Genomic DNA, 12,884 nt, shown 5'->3' on the forward strand with positions numbered 1-12,884 from the left:
GGGGCGGGGGCGCGGGGCGGGCGCGCGCGGGCGGCTTCTCACGCTGTCCTGTCTCCGCAGTGGAAGAGTAGGTGGCTGGTGCTGCGCAAGCCATCGCCGGTGGCAGGTGAGCGGCCGGGCCGCGGGCGGGGCGGCGGGTGGCGGGTCTCGGCGAGCCTTCGGGACCCTGCCGGCCCTGCAACGCGTGGCCGAGGTGCCAGCTCGCCCGAAATAGCCGCGGGGGAGCCGCTGAAACCCAGCCCCGCGGCGGTAACCGGAGAGTCGCAGCCGCTCCGGCGGCGCCCGGACCCTGGGACCTGGCCACCCGCAACACAGACCTAACCTGTCCCCGAGTGTGGTGTTGTGGGGGGTCCCAGCTCCTGTGTGGGCCAACCCCTTTCCTGGACCAGCAGAAGGCCAGAGGGGCTGCAGCCTTCCCGTGGAAGAGCAGGCATTATGTGCCCCGGTGACAATAGGTGTCCTGGTGAAAATGTTTGTATCAAGAATTCCCAAGCTGCATCCCAGGCAGTGCCACCCCTCCCCAATCTCATACCCTCGGGTAGGGCAAAAGTGGGCCTGCTAGCTAGGAAGAGTCCTGTTTTTGTGTCCCGGGACCTTTACCTTGTTTGGGGGAGACACACTTCTGAGAAAAGAAAAGTGGTACCAGGGTCTGCTCCCCTCAGTATGAAGAGAGCCAGCAAGGAGCCAGGGCAGCTCTGCAGCTCCAGCCTGGGACTGCAGCTGTTTCAGGAGACAGGTGCCTTGGAGCTGGCCCAGGGACCCAGGGTCTGTAGGGGAAGTTGGGTAGGGGCGTGTGTGGCTGCCTCACACATGTGCAGGCAGCCAGCGTGACTTCCAGGATGCTGGTGTCTGTCAGCTCCCAGGAGGGGTGGCACAGTCCACTAGCTGCTTTTGTGGGTCTCAGCTTGCTCCACAGGGCCCTGGTTCCACGGTGTCTTCTCTCAGTCCTTCAAACCCAGACCTTTTGTGACTCAAAGCCTGGGGGGGTCCTTGTCCTTGGCATTCCACAATATCTAGGAGAGGACAATTGAAGACTGGGGAAGGGAAGGGACCCTGGACACTGGGAGCCAGATGGAGCAGTAGAGAAGTAAAGTCCACAGTGAATTTAAGCAGCTTTGGTCAGCTATGGTCCCTGTGCGCCAGTCTGGCTGGTGAGGGGGTCATAGGGAACACTATGGGGTTAGGTCTGTCCCAGAGAGCATCCTGAAGTGTGCTCATCGACTCTGTTGGGATCCGAGAGCTTCCTGAATTCTAAACAGTGAGCAGGCCAGAGGTTCCTAGGAGTGGGACTGGCAAAGGAACCTGGATTACAGGCTGTCCCCAGATGGGGCTCTGAAGTTGAGCAGGAATGTGTTAGAGGTAGGAGGTGACCGAATCAAAAGTGGAGGGTGTGGCCCTGCCTGCCTCTCTGGGCCTGTCCCTCCTGAGCCTGCTTACTGTCCCAAGACCTCTTTCCTGAGCTACACAGCCCATAGCCTGCACCCCCACTGTGGCTGTCTCCTCCCACCTGTCCATCTTATCCCACTGGAGACTGGCTTTTCCCTACCCCACCCTCTCCCTCGCTCTAGACGGAGCCTGACACCTGTGTCCTTGAGGACTCTGTTGATCTGGTATGGAAGGGAGAGGACAGCTCTGTTTTCTTGTCCTGAGAAACCAATGGGTCCTTGGCTTTCAAAATGTTGACTTCCTTTATGGAGGCTCATGGGATGTAGTTGAGAGGGACCAGGAGCACAGAGTTCTTTGTCAGCATGCTCTCTCTCGTGTATGTGTATGTGTGTGTATAGAACACTGGCAGCTGTCCTATAAGAGGGATTAGCTGGCAGAAAAAGAGGACATTTTTTTGATCAGAGGTGTGTTCCACAGTGCTAGATTTCTGATAGGCAGTATGAGCTCGTGGAAGGAAGGGGTTAAATTGCATTGTCCCCCAGCACAGCTGCTGGGCCATAGTGCCCTGAAGGGCCCACTGATGGGAAGTTGTTCCCACCAGGCCTGTCTCAGTGTGGGATCTCAGAGTGGGACTGTGTGCCTGGTGAAGGATGGACATCTGAGTCCCTCTCTGGGCAGACCTTCAGGAGAGGGGTGCTCTGGTTCTGTCCTGGCCAGTGGCTCACTGAGACCAGAACTTTGGGTCTCAGCCTGTCTTCTTTGTTGTGTGGTCTCTTGATGGAGAGCTCCAGACAGTTCATGGAGGGTCCTCGGCAGTGGATATAGACAGCTGGACAGTATTCTCAGAGGGTGCTAATCTGCCGCTTCCCATGTGGACTGTTTCAGGGGCTTCATCTAGCTTGGGAAATCCACTAGGAGGGACCCATGTTCTGAACCTGGCAGAGAAGCCAAGGTCCGGACATAGGGGTGAGGGAGGTTTTATACCCCGACTCTCTCCAGGGCTTTGGTCTTTATTCTCAAAGGCTAGGGATCCCTAGCTCAGCAACATCCTTAGGCAGCCATGGTATGACTGTCTCAGAAAGGTACATGACCCTACCTGTAGGAGAATACCCCACCCACTGCTCATGAGGACAGCAGAGGTGTCACACATGGGCACGAGAGCCTTGAAGCTGGAGTCTCATGCCAGCCAGTGCTCAGGAAACCCTAACTTTGATGTTGGTAGCTCTGATAATGGCAGGTGTATCTCAGCAAGACTGAGACCCCATGGTTGATGACCCAATACTTCCTGAGTTGGCACCTCTGGCTCTGGGTTATCTAGATCTGTGCCTCCTTCCCAGTGGGAGCGTGTGACACCTCAGTCCAAGGCTGAGGACGGGGCAGGATGGCAGCTAGACCTCTCTCTTCATCGGAACATCTCAGGGAACAGGAATACCTGGGTCAAGGCTTGATTCAGCTCCTGGGCTAGGTGACCCGAGCAGCCACATCCTCCCTGAGTATCTTTGTACTTATCTGGATGCTCTAGGTTAGCCCTTGCCCAGCTATTCCCACATCTGCCAGGCAGAAGACAGAGGTGGGCCTTGTCCTGCCTGGGCCTCAGTTCGAACCCTGGCCACTCATTCTTGGGCACACCCATGTCTATGTGTCTCCCTCATCTCTTTGGAGCAGGTAAATGTGGTGTCTTTCCTAAGATAAACTTTGGGCCTGAGCCTCACACTCCATCTTGTCCCCATAGATCCCCAGGCTCAGGGTGATCTCAGGCTGCTACTTGCTTGTATCCATATCACTTCTGAGGGTAGTTAGCGCCTCAAGGTCACTGGGACCTCCAGGACTAGACCTGCCCTGCAGCCTCCTCCCAACTCCACCCTCCCTGTGCCCCTCCAGTCCCTGATCACCCTGTCTTTGCTGTGCTATGTCCCCCAACCCAGAAGCTTCAGCTCTGCCTGTCCCTCCTGCCCTCTGTGTGGCCCTGGGCCCTGGCTAAAAGGCCTCAGTGAGCTCATGACGACTCCATGGTTTATTTTTACATCTTTAGATGCCTTCCAGCTGCCCGCCTACATGGCCATTCGATGGCCAATGGGCTTCATAGCTCTGTCTATCTAGGAAAGACCCCAGTCTCAGCCGCATCCCTGAAAGTCCTCCCCAGGCGTCCTCTTCCCGCCCCCATCCCCAAAGCCATCCTTTGTCTTCACTGGCCCCTGCCAACCTACAGCCATTCCTGCGGCTCCTGCCTGGAGGACTGAGGCAGGTTCAGATAGTGGCTCGGAGGCTTCCTTCCCATGCTCCCGTCCAGCCCAGGCCTACTGTATCCCTTAATGGGACCGAACAGGAGTGTCTGAAACCATGCTGTCCCTGGGAGTCTGTTCTCTATCCAGTAGGCCAGCCTTCTGTACTCAGTACTTAGAGCGAACTTCTGGGCACCAAGCCTTCCTGGCTCATGTGCCTGTGACTTGGTTCTCTTGTTCTCCTGGTCCTTCATGTAGTCATAGAGACCTCTGAGCTTCTGTTCTGATTGTTTCCTGCTAAGCTTGGTCCCTGAGGGTTCCTTTATTTGCTCATCCCCGAGAGGTCAGCCCCCCAACTCAGCCCCTCCCCAACCAGGTTGCCTCTGTTCTTGTTCTCCACATAATACTATGCCAAAAGTTAGCTGTTTGCTTGTATGTCCCCACATCTCCTCCCATTGGTCCAGATTCCTAGGAGACGGGACTGGGTGACAGAATTGGAGTAGCAGGATAAGGGTGGGACATCTGGAGCAGTTGATGTCTCAAGGGAGCCCTTTTCATCTGTCCATCCAGTTGCCTCTATGCCCCAGGTCTGCAGAGCCACATGGCAGAGACCAAAGGGCCCGGCGGTGGCTGTGGCCTCTGTAGCCAGTTCAGGAGCCCCTTGTGCAGCGCTAAATGCCACCCTGTCCTATTTTTGTTGAAAATGAAGACACTGTTCTAAGCTTGTGTTAGCTTCCTGTAGCTGCTCCTTGGAAACCCGAGCAGCACGAACTGCCTTCCAGCAGCAGAGTTCGTCCCTTTGCAGGTCTAGGGCAGAGGCGTGAGATCAGCCACGGCAGGCCCACAGGCTCACTGCCTCTTCTTGCTCATAGCGTCTCTAAATATCCTGCCTGTGTTCACGGGGCCTTTCTCATACCCAGTCTTGTGATCTCGTGTCTCGTCTGAGAATGTGTCCGTGTCCCCAGGATAACTGAGGGGTTTGTCTCCCAATCCGCAGCTTAAATCTTTCCCAGATGTCGACTTTGCAGGTCCCTAAGGCTGAAAGTGGCTACCATTCATCTCCTGTAGACGCAAGAAGGGGTCACTGACTCTCACTGTCCTCAGGCACAGTTTTGTGTCTCCAGAGATCAGGTAGATTGTGGGGTAGCATCAGACATTATCAGGGATAAGGCCTCAGGGTCAAATGGGGGTCTTGCCTGAGGCTCTTTAAACCAGTCAAACATCAGGCTTAGCACCCAGAAGTGAGCAAATTCTATCCTAGGGTAGACATGGACCAAACGGCGTCCACTGCCTGCTTCTGAGGTGTCATCGGAAGCCACACAGCCTTCCCATACTGCGCTGTGGGTTTCTGAGTAGCGTGGTTGTGATAGAAGCTGCTGTCCCTGCAATGATAAGGTATTTACTGTTTGGTATTCTAAGGAAAAGTTTATTTATTGACATCATTCTTGATCCTATCCTTGGGACTATTAACTTTCAGAATGAAGGGGTGACAATCTGCTGTCCTTGAAGCAGCAGGCTGTTCCTGGATGAGTATCAGACTCTGCTATGCTAGCCCAGGTTGAGGTTGGGCCACCAAGAGCTGAAGGAACTAGGCAAGTGGGTAGATGCTGGTCTTGATAGTCGTGCTAAGGGATGCTGGGGTCGAAGAGGTGGAATGGGATGTGAGGGGTGTGGTCCAGGACCTGAGGGTGGCCTGCAGGGGAGCATTAGAGGAGGCTGGGCAGTTCTCCAGGGTGGCGATGCTGAGGGCTGAAGGACAGGCAGGTTTATGGACTGGCCTGGGTGGCTGGTGTGGCTGTTGGGTGGGCAGCCATGTCAGCCTCAACAGGCAGCCACAAAAGCAGGGCATTGACTCAGATGCTACTGTCGTGGATTCTCTGGGGAGGAAGGGCCTGGGACTGTTGAGTCCTGCCTGCCAGGGACTTGAGAGGTGAAAGGAGCCAGGGCTATTTGGCCCCAGTGGGCCCAGTCATTGGTACATCCCTGCCATGCCTCACAAAATCGGCAGACAGCCATGTAGGCTGCAGCTGAAAGGAGTGTGGGAGTGTGTGAGCACATGGTAAGCACGCACCACATGTGGGCTCTTACACCTTCCCACGTTCAGTTCTCAGGGCCCTGGTACACTGCCTGTGTCACAGAGGAGGACACTGGAGCTGACTACCAGAGGGAGGTGTGTCCTCTGTCCCTGCTATCCTGACACCGGGACCTGGCATAGGGCCTTGGCTATGCCTACCCCCATGGTTCCTATGATTTCCCTTGTGGAGCCCCCAAGTGTGTCTGAGGGTATCTCATTCATCAGCTTGGGAATGCTTCCGAGGGACACATTTTGGTTTTGTTACCTTATTGTTTACTTGCTTCTGGGCCCAGTTTCTTGCTTTGTGCCAGTGGATCTGTCATTCAGACACTTCTCACCAATGTCTGAGGGAAACCGAGCCGGAACCCCTGAGACAGCACGTGGTTTCTTGCAAGGTGTTCCCCCCACCTCCTGACTGAGAATGATTTCCCTGTTTTTTTTTTAAATGGTTATAAATAGTGAGCAGACTCCCAAACAGGAAGCAGAGGCCCCCCACTCTGCTTGTTTTGGTACAAGGAAGGGTTTATTTTGGGCTTACTGTTCCAGAGGGGGTAAGAGTCCATCACCATCATGCTGAGGGCTTGCATTTGGTCCACAGACAGGGAGCAGAGAGCCTAGCTTCTCTGGGAGATCAGGTCTCATGTAGTCTGTAGCTACCTGCAATGTAGATGAAGCTGGACTCCAGCTCCTGGCCCTCCTGGCCCTCCTGGCCCTCCTGCCTTCACATCCCCTTGGTTTTATACCTGGTATACAGCTGGGCTTACTGGTGAATGTGCTGCCTGGCTGTTTGCCTACCCAGTTGGGCCCCAGAGGAAGAGAGTTTTTGGCCCCCAAAGCTCTGGTCGTGGAAAGCTTGCTGTCACCTCTATGATCCTGGCACTCAGGCTCTGGTTAGGAAAGGAAGGAAGACCACAGAGGCTTTGGGATCCAGGGTTGGGATTTGCTGAGGCTGTTGCCAGAATGTCTGGCTTTGCTTGGAGGTCCTCATGGTGTTTTCTCCAGTCTCCCCTCGGTGCAGCCCAATGTATCTATTCATTTAGTGCCACCTGCTATTTGGGGTTGCCTCGAATGAAAAGTGTTAGGTGTTTGCATGAGTCTATGCCCTCCTCCACAGGTAGGCCCTTAGGTCCAGATGCTGCTAGGGTGAAGGCCTGACTCCTAGGGGACCTTCTGACTAAGGCTGATGGTGACTGTGGAGGGCAGAGAGGTGTGTGCATGGCTTGTACTAGCCTATCCAGCTTCCCCAGGAAGATTGCCTCATGGAGAGTGGCACCCCTGGGGTACAGTGCTGTGGCAGATGAGAAGTATACTTGGGGTAGAATTCCAAGATACCTTTTCTCTGGAGGGCCTGGGAGTGGAGACTTTCTGCTGCAGCCAGATTAGAATCGATCACCACAAACCAGGCAAAAAGAAGCCAGAAGCACGGGCTCAGAGGAGGTCCTGGGTCCTGATGGGATGAATACTTGGTAAGCTCCACCCACCCAGAGCAGGAGTAGGCAGGGCTTGCTCTTGTCCTGTGGGTTGGGTAAGTCATCTGTTCAGTGTCAGCCTTGAACCCCAGTCTCTGTCCAGCCGTGCTGAGGCCTTCTGGGAACGGTGGTAAGGGAATGGGCAGTGAACAAGACAGGCAGCACCCTGATAACCTCTTGCCCATCTGAACAGACTGCCTGCTGATGCTGGTCTACAAGGACAAGTGTGAACGCTCCAAGGGCCTGAGGGAGCGCAGCAGCCTCACCCTGGAGGACATCTGTGGCCTGGAGCCTGCCCTGCCCTATGAGGGCCTGGCCCACACTCTGGCCATCATCTGCCTGTCTCAGGCCGTCATGCTGGGCTTCGACAGCCATGAGGCCATGTGTGCCTGGGATACTCGTATCCGCTACGCACTGGGCGAGGGTGAGTGCCACGGGTAAGGGGTTTGAAGTGAGGCCCCAGGCTCCATCACCAGTGAGGGCTGCAGAGATGAATGAGACCTTGGGGAATCTTGTAGAAAGGATGCAAATGGGTGGATGTCTCAGAGTAAAAGAGCCAGACAAGCACTTATGGGTGCTTGGGCCAGGGGCGAGGAATGAACTCAGTGCCATAACCCTTTGAAGTCCCTAAAATGAGCCTCTTAAAACTGGAACCCTTAGCTAACCAAGCTGGCTCCAAGCCATTTAAGGAAGAACGCTTCCTAACTCCACCCTTTGTGTGGCACCTGTTCTGTACCAGCCCAGAACCTAGCCCATGCGGAAGGATCCATGAGAGCCACGGGGATTGACCTGCAGGGGCTCAAGTTAGAAGGAGAGAACCAACTCCACAAAATTCTCTCCTGACCTCCACAGGCACACTGTGGCATGTGTATATCTGTACTCCTACACCCCACATCTCTCTCTCTCTCTCTCTCTCTCTCTCTCTCCCTCCCTCCCTCCCTCCCTCCCTCCCTCCCTTCCCCCCTCTCTCTCACACACTCACACATGATTATGATGTCACACACACACACACACACACACACACTCACACACGATTATGATGTTTATAATGATGTGATGATGATAGTGATGACGATGATAGTGGTGATGATGATACGTGAACAGAAAGAACACATTGCCCACCCATGCTGAGATTTAGGCAGCTGAGGTGGCAACTTTGCTTCCATCCATCCAAGAACAACGGAGCCTGGTGGACCTTTAGTCTAGGGTTGTGGTGTGGACAGGGCAGTGAAGGTTCAGGGCAGGCAATGTTTGCTTGAATCTCGTCTTTCTGGTGGTGGTTCATAGGTTGGTTGCTCCCCCCAACCCCCTGATTCAGGCAGGACAGGGGTCATCCCATTAAGGTAGTGGGCTTCTCAGGTCTCTCTATAGATGTCAAGAGAGAACTGATGTGGCTTGACAGACCCCTGCAGACCCCAGGGTGGGGTTGCCAAAGACAAACCCAAGGCCACAGCTTGAAAGAGGACAAGATGGCATCATTGCTAGGGTCCCTCTGGCTCTGGGGTCTGGATATGAAGTGGGCAGGGGATTGGCATGTGGGTACTACAGGCAGAGGCGGCTGTTGGTTCATGGGGAAGGACTTATGAAGTGGGGTGCTCTAGGAGAGGTGGAGGGCTTTCCAGGCAAAGGGCTGAACTGACCATAGACAGGACCATGGCAGCATCTAGCTGCCTCTGAGACATGCTAATCTCAGGCAGACCTGCCAATCATTGCCTCCTAGTCTAGACACAGGGTGAAACCTACTCCACTCCTGAACTTTGCTTTCCCATCTCTGAAGTGGGAGCCAATTGGCTGTCTTGATGAGAAGGGTCCACAAGGAGTGTCCTCAGTGCTGGGCAGTGGGCAGTCCCCTCAGAGAACTTGCTTGTTTCTGACTAGGGAAGATCCTGGAGTATGGGTGGGATATAAGTGGGGCTCCCTGACATTTCACGGCATGTGTCGTTCATTCTTGGTTGAGTGGCTGTGGGAGCCTGGCTACCTGCCTGATCATCTCCTCCTACTGTAGCCACCCCCTGGTAATGCCCTTTTCTCACTGTCTGGTCCTCAGTGCACAGGTTCCATGTGACGGTAGCTCCTGGCACCAAACTGGAGAGTGGTCCGGCCACTCTCCACCTCTGCAATGACATCCTGGTCCTGGCCAGAGACATCCCTCCAACTGTCACGGGGCAGTGGAAGCTGTCTGATCTCCGGCGTTATGGGGCTGTGCCGAATGGATTCATCTTCGAAGGAGGGACCAGGTGTGGGTACTGTAAGTACACTGTGTGTAGGGGGACACTGGGGACACTTGAGCTGATTGGCCTACGCATGTCAGCTTGAGGACCTGATGGGAGGCTTGGGCCGTTTCCCCAAGCAACAGAGCTGCAGTTTCAGTGCAGGCTGAACCTAAACGTTGACTGTTTCTGGGGATGGGAGGAAGCTTGAGGGACCCTGGGAAACTCCAGAGAGCAGCTTCGTGTCACTGTGTGGCTTGTGTATGAGATCAGTGTCAGAGTTCCTTCTGTTCAAGTTGAATGAAAAAAGAAAATACAAAGAAAAAGGTACCTGAGTGGGCTCTCATGGATGCTACAGTCAGAGAAGTACATTCTCTGACCCAAAAGTCCTCTAGCCTAGTGGTTCTCAGCCTTCCTATTGCTGCGACTCTTTAGTACAGTTCCTCATATTGTAGTGACCCCCTTACCATAAAATTAACTTCGTTGCTCCTTCATAACTATAATTTTGCTACTGATATGAATCATAATGTAATATCTGATAGGTAGGATATCTGATATGTGACCTCTGCAAAAGGGTCATTCAACCCCAGTAGGGTTGTGGCCCTTGGGTTGAGAACCACTGCTCTAGACATACCAGCTTGATTTCCCTCTCTCCCTGCCCCCTCTAAAGACTTATTTATTTAGTTTATGTATGTGAGTACACTGTAGCTGTCTCAGACACACCAGACGAGGGCATTGGATCCTGTTGCAGAGGGTGGTGAGCCATTATGTGGTTACTGGGAATTGAACTCAGGACCTTTGGAAGAACAGCCAGTGCTCTTAACCACTGAGCCATCTCTCCAGCCCCCATACAAGCTTTCTTGACTGCTGGGCTGCCCAGAGCTGCTTGAATGTTAACAATGAGGTGTCCACGTGTGGGAAGGATGGGTCTGGTCCTTGGGGTGTAAAGGTCCTACCCCGAGTTCCCAGGGTCCTGCCATGCAGGTCTCTACTCATAGTGACCAGGGCGAGGTAAATGTGGAGGTTGCCATGTGACAGCCATGATGGGCTGGTGTCTGGTAGCCAGGATGGAAGCTCAGTGGGTGATGGTATTTGGAGGACAGTGAGGCCTTTCATACCAGGATGAGAAGTGTACCAGTGAACTCCCTCCTATGCTGCTCTCTAAGGGGCTGCATACATGGTTGTGGAGTTCAGACTTGCAGTCACAGAGCCCCTTTCCTCTCTTGAGAGGCCAGCTTGTCTAAGATGCCCATCCTCCTGGCAACCTGGCATAGGGCTGAGGTGACTCTGGGTAGTTGCTATATCAAGGCCAGGGAGCCCCTGTTGTCTAGAGTTCCAGACCTTGAGTATTAGAATTCCTAGATCAGGCAGCACAGACCCTTGCAACCTGCTCACCCATCCTCCCCTTATCAGGGATGTACCCCTGACCTATGCTGGTCTTCGAGATATAAGAGGTTGGGCTTAGCTCCTGCATAGCATAGCCAGGTTCAGTGTGGCCTGATTGGATGTGTAGCCACAGGGCTCCTGGAGTCATATCTCCTTCCCTTTAGGATGGCATAGATATTGTTGTGCTGGTTACTGACTGCCTGGACCTCATGTTCTGCAAAGGGCTAAGTGGAAGAGGGTACCATGCCTCAGTCTCTGCTGGATACTTGGAGCACACAGTGGGGCTCTGAGTGGGGGGCAGTCCCATAGGGACCTTTGAGGAGATGAGGTGTGGTCTACAGAGATGCTTAGTAAGGGACCCATGGGGGGCGGGGGATGAGGCAGGGCAACATTCCTCCCCGGACAGATGCAGCATGACATCACCGTGCTGTGGCAAGCACAGCCATTTCCCTTGGTGCTCAGCCTTCTTCCTTGGCAGGTCTCAAGAGCAGAGGATTCCAGAATGGCCTGTGGCAGTGGTGGTGGGATGGCCAGTTGGTCCCCTCTGTCATTTGATAGTTAGGAATCTCAGGCCAGTCAGTCATCCAGTGGCTTCTCCATCCTGGGAGCCTCTCGATTTGGGAGTTCCTGGAATCACTCTGAGCAGGGCAGGATCCTTGCTTCAAGGTCTGCAGGATTCCCAAGTGCAGGTTAGGGCGGTGCTGGTCAGCCTGCACTCCAGGCCAGGCTGGCCTCCCTGGGTGGGCTGGGCCAGAGGGCCCACATCCGTGGAGGCCTTTTCGCTTTGTCTGGGCGCCAATGTATTTGGGCCTGGCGCAAATCTCTCCTCTGTGGCCTCTGAGTTCACAGCTTCGTCTCTTGGTGCCATCCTGGGCACTGTGAGTTAGCTCTGCTGAGAAAGCGAGCACCTGACCTGGGCTGTTGTGTTTTCCCCGAGGCTTCTGAGCAAGGTCTTGAATTAGATCATCAACTGCAGGAGGCTGCCTGGAACCACTGTGCCTGGAGCCGGCTAGTCTGGGTCCTGCTTCATAGCCCTGGCACTGGCACTGCTGGCAGTTCTCTCTCTCCAGCACAAATCCTACTTGGCCCAAATCCTACAATGGCCTACAGGCCACTGGCTGCTGGAAAAGGCTGTGGTGGCCATGGTTAGGTGCTGCATCGGGGGCAGGGAGCCCCTGTTGTCTAGAAGTCCGGGACCTTGAGTAGTGGAATTCCTAGGACAGATGACTGGGACTCCTGCAACCTGCCCACCCTTCCTCCTCCTATCAGGAGTGTACTCCTGACCTATGCTGGGGTGTGAGGATGGTGCAAGATATAAGAGGTTGAAGCTTAGCCCCTGTATATAGCGTAGCCAGGCTCAGCGGGACCTGATTGGATGTGTATCTGGAAGGCTCAGGGAGTGATGCCTCCCTCTCGCTGGGAAGGCCAGTGTGGAGAGACTGACTACACAAGCCCACCTCTGTCCATGACTGTACCCCAAGGCTCTGTTCTCTAGTAGGGACACACTTGGCCCTGCTCCAGGTGGTCATAGAAACTGCTGCAGCCAAGCTGTGACTCCCTGACACAACACAGGGCACGAGATGTGACTGGAGCCCATGCATCTGCCCTACACGTGGGCAGACATAGGAAAGGAGCTGCAGCCCACCGCGGCTCAGGGAGCACCACAAGGGAGCACCACAACCAGAACGGGGTTGTTAAGGGAACAGGAGTCGGCTCCATCAGTTTGGGGCCAGCAGTCCCCAGTATGGCCTACATCTAGGGCCCGTGGGGTTATTTCTGGTTTCCTCATTATCTGCGCTCCTGGAGTCCCAGCTGGTGTCTCCCGTCTCTGATGAGGACTGTCACTGGCTGTAGGGTCACCTGGATCAGCCAGGCGAGTGTTGTGCTCACAATCTAACCAGCCCATGTGCAAAGACCCTTCCCTGTCTACATGTGGACAGCTCTTTTGGGAGCCAACCTTTAACCATGATGGTTATAAAATTTGAGTCATGGTGCATATGGCTTAGCCTTGTCTAGCTGGACAGATGGCTGGTGGGCCATCTCAGAAGGCCTTGGAAGATCTTGAGTATACAGAATTAACATCTTCCTTTCCCAAGGACAGACCCTGGCCTGGCCCTGCCCCCTCCAGAGCCATGAG

At 54.5% G+C, this 12,884-nt stretch overlaps 1 protein-coding gene across 3 annotated transcripts in view; it reads left to right on the forward strand.

The window, feature by feature from the left end:
- Positions 1-12,884, forward strand: part of Dok7 (docking protein 7) — a 31,242-nt gene that overhangs the window by 147 nt on the left and 18,211 nt on the right. For all 3 annotated transcript variants that reach the window (XM_031341971.1, XM_031341970.1, XM_031341969.1), the window contains exons 2-4: positions 61-106; positions 7,345-7,575; positions 9,199-9,399. In XM_031341971.1, coding sequence (XP_031197831.1) covers positions 61-106; positions 7,345-7,575; positions 9,199-9,399 — 478 coding nt within the window. The remainder of the gene's footprint in view (positions 1-60; positions 107-7,344; positions 7,576-9,198; positions 9,400-12,884) is intronic.

Source organism: Mastomys coucha, unplaced genomic scaffold (assembly GCF_008632895.1).
Source record: "Mastomys coucha isolate ucsf_1 unplaced genomic scaffold, UCSF_Mcou_1 pScaffold22, whole genome shotgun sequence".
In the NCBI taxonomy this organism is placed as follows: domain Eukaryota; kingdom Metazoa; phylum Chordata; class Mammalia; order Rodentia; family Muridae; genus Mastomys; species Mastomys coucha.